Below are 3,428 nucleotides of genomic sequence, written 5' to 3' on the forward strand. Positions count from 1 at the left end.
GGGGGGGGGGGGGGAGGGCACGCTATGCGGCGCGCGCCACGGCGATCAATCACTAACGAAACGACTGGACAAACTGATCCCGACAGTAACGAGTATGAGAATATTGCAACTCTGTGCGAAACTGTTAAGTTCCTGCCGTCTTTCCGCGAGCATCACTCACAGGTCAGCACGTGTATGAAATAAAGAGACAGTCCATTATTATAAATTGTAGATCCATCCGCCGGTTACATAATTCCATAGCAATTTTTACTGTGGAATTAAAACTCCCTCTCTCTGCGTGTAGAAATTTTCCGAGGAGAACAACAAGAGAAATTCAATTTTTTTAACAGAATGTTACACGGAAAAAAGGTTTGGTTGAATTAACCAAATGTCTGATCGAATATAAACGATCCAGAAATTCCGATTGAAGTAACCCGAATTCTGTTTAAGTTAACAAGACTTTTGGTTGACTTAAAGAATTCGGGTTACTTCGATCGGAAGTTCTGGATCGTTCATGTTCGACCAGATATTTGGTTAATTCAACCAAACCTTTTTTTCCGTGCAGAATAAATAATTCTTCAATTTTATAAATCCCACGATATTGAGGCCAGAAAAATGAGACTGAATTGAGACGGAAGAAGGAGAAAGGAACCGCGACGTACTCTCATCGTTGCGTCCCCTGCCTTCCTTTCCGACCCGCGCTTTCGTTTCTACGCGGCGGGAGACATTCCCGCCACGTAGGCACACACACATGATACATGCACGCACACATGTCATACGTTACCTTGAGCATCTTCTGCTGCAGCTCGTGGTCGTGCAGACTGGCGGAATCGGTGGTGGCGGCGTGATAAGCGCCGGAAGTCAAGGTGGCCGCGGCCGCGCCACCCCCGCCGGCGCCCAAATCCCGCGGCCGCGGCATCGGCGAGCCCGGCGTATCCCTGGCCATATCTATGCACATGTAACACAGATCCGGTAACATGCCGTGCGGACTGCCGCGTACGTGGATCGCGCCGACGTGACGGCTGCCGCCGCCGACGACGATCTTCGCGCTTGGATTCTCGCCGCGCGGATATCGATCGAACGCGCTCGCACGCTCCACGTACACCCTCATGATTTCCCCCGCGGTTATTCCTCCCGGTCACGACGTGCGCGCTCAATCTCACCGCGACCTCGCGCTGACACGACTGTACTTAACAGGTGGACGAGGAGGGAACAGGCAGAGCGAAGGAGCGTTTCGTTGGCGCGACGTCAATCAATTGCGGCCGCAATTTTTCACGGCGAAGCGCGTGATACGATTATGCACGGGGCGAAGCCGTAACAACTGATATACTTCAACCTCGACTTCGCCGCATAACGCCCTTCTCGAGGCGTGTCCTTCTCCCTGTCGTCGTTCTCCCCGCTAAACCGACCACACTCCCCCGTCACCTAACCGACGCGGCGTTTTCACGCGTTGGAGATCCGTTCAACGCGCAACACGATGTTCACTTGGTCAAGCGTGGAGAATGCATACGCGACGAAGAAACCCACACAGCAAAAGAGTTAACTGTCCAGAACGAGAAACTGCTCCAAAGTCCTTCGGCGTACAGAGTATTTTTAGAACGCCGCCGTCGCCGCGATACAAGACATTGAGAAACGCGACGATCCACGCGCACGTTAATCGCCAGGTAGCCGGGGTGAGGTGTGTTTTCTCTCCTTGACGACGCGGGCACCAAAAAGGCGTGTTATGTCACTCGCGCTTTGAGTCGATCCTCTTTTTTCCGGGTCTTGCGCTGATTCCCGAACGGTCCAGCGAATTCGCGAGAAGCGGCGTTTCGCGACAACGGGGTCTCTCTCTCCTCTTAGGGCCTGCCATCGCGGGCCCGAAAGATTCAAGGAATCTCTCGTTCTTCCGCCCCTCTTCTTTCGGTGTCCTCCACAGCCGCGATATCGCAAGAAAGCCGCGGAATTCGAGCGCGATGGCGAGCGTATCGTCGGCGATGTTTATCGCTCCGATACTCGCTCGCGGCCCGATAGCGCGGTTATTTTTAGCGTTTATTACGGCGACATAGCACGTACGCACACACACGCACACGACAGCCGACCGCTTATCGCTCACTCGATTGCACGAGCCTCGGAAAGCCTCGCGCGGCTGCTGCTGGTGCTGCGTCTCTCCGCGTCGCGTTTTTCCCGAATTTCGCGCTCCTCTGTTTTGCAGGTCGCAACTCGGCAAATACTCGTTCGATCTCGAGGCCAGGGGATCAAGGTGTTCCTGCTCCTCAGGCAGGAGAAGGAGCACACGTGCCGGTAGAAATGCGTCGTTGTCTGCAGTCGCCTGATGTTTTTTTGTCGCGGCAGGTCCAAGTGCACACTCTCTGCGTTATGCGCAGTGCTACGTGATCGCAATTACGTCGCGCGAGTCACACGTACGGGAGAAGTTTTCTCGACACACCGCCGCCGAGAGCGTTCTCCATTAATTACACTTTTCCCGCTCCGGATAAATCCCCGGGACGAGAGAGGGCGAGCGTTGATAAACTCTGCTCGGCGCGACTCGCGTGTTATCGCTCCAGAAGTCACAAGCTGCTCTCCGCATCGCGCCCGAATCCTTGATTCCGTGTGACAGATCCCTTGATCACGACGCACGCGGCTGCTTCGACAAGTCTCTCTGTCTCTCTCTCTCTCTCTCTCTCTCTCTCTCTCTCTTTCTTTCTTATCGGTGCTCTCCGCACAGAGGAAGCGACAGACCCCGCGTGGCCGCACGGAGACACGCGCGGTGAACCTTCACAGGTGGAACGTCGCGACGGATGTGCCCCGAGGACGACGACGGCGACGGCTTTTTCCGCGTCTCGACGCGACCTCAGCGCGCGCGTGCAGGAAACGGCGGCGGAGGCGAAGAGGAGCTTTATATACGCCGCTGGCTCGGCAAAAGCAACGGTCAGCGCTAAATTTAGCACGCTGGAAGCGATTACGCGAGCCTGTGCGCGAAGATGAGGTGCAACAGAGACAGAAAGAGAGAGAGAAGGGGGACGGAGGGGATAGTTGTGACAATGAAGGTGGGGGCCGAGACGGACCAAGTTGCGCGGAGAGAACGCGAAGCTCACAGCTCGGTAGTCGGATCGCGACTGAACGATCTTTGCCAAGCGCGCGATTCCGATAATTCTTCGCGGATCATTCGCGACGAAAGACGACGGGGACGACGGCAGTGCCGGCGCGCACCGAGATAATCGCGGACCAAGAATCTTCTCGCCAATCGCGGGTGACGCTCGCGCGTTCCTTCTGTGTTTCTACCTTTTTCCCCCCTTCGCTTCTCTCGCAAATCCGTTTGGGATGGGAATGATAAGAGAAGCGCGTTTTTACGAGATGCACACACCGCGTGGATGACTCCACACAGAAAACAAAATTTGTATTTGATTTAAAATGATTGTTTTGAGTTGATTTAAAATGTGATGATAGTGTTTTGAGTGACATACGGG

The 3,428-nt window shown here is 54.6% G+C and overlaps 1 protein-coding gene across 19 annotated transcripts in view; it reads right to left on the reverse strand.

Moving 5' to 3' along the window:
* LOC116853599 (histone deacetylase 5) overlaps positions 1-3,428 on the reverse strand; it is a 138,003-nt gene that overhangs the window by 28,010 nt on the left and 106,565 nt on the right. For 18 of the 19 annotated variants that reach the window (XM_032834813.1, XM_032834805.1, XM_032834821.1 and 15 more), the window contains one exon: positions 764-927. In XM_032834813.1, coding sequence (XP_032690704.1) covers positions 764-927 — 164 coding nt within the window. Of the gene's footprint in view, positions 1-763; positions 3,407-3,428 lie in introns of those variants that run through there. The other variant, XM_032834750.1, reaches the window with a different exon arrangement.

This window comes from Odontomachus brunneus, unplaced genomic scaffold, assembly GCF_010583005.1.
Source record: "Odontomachus brunneus isolate Ranch 3 - 2012 unplaced genomic scaffold, Obru_v1 Obru_scaffold_006, whole genome shotgun sequence".
Classification (NCBI taxonomy): domain Eukaryota; kingdom Metazoa; phylum Arthropoda; class Insecta; order Hymenoptera; family Formicidae; genus Odontomachus; species Odontomachus brunneus.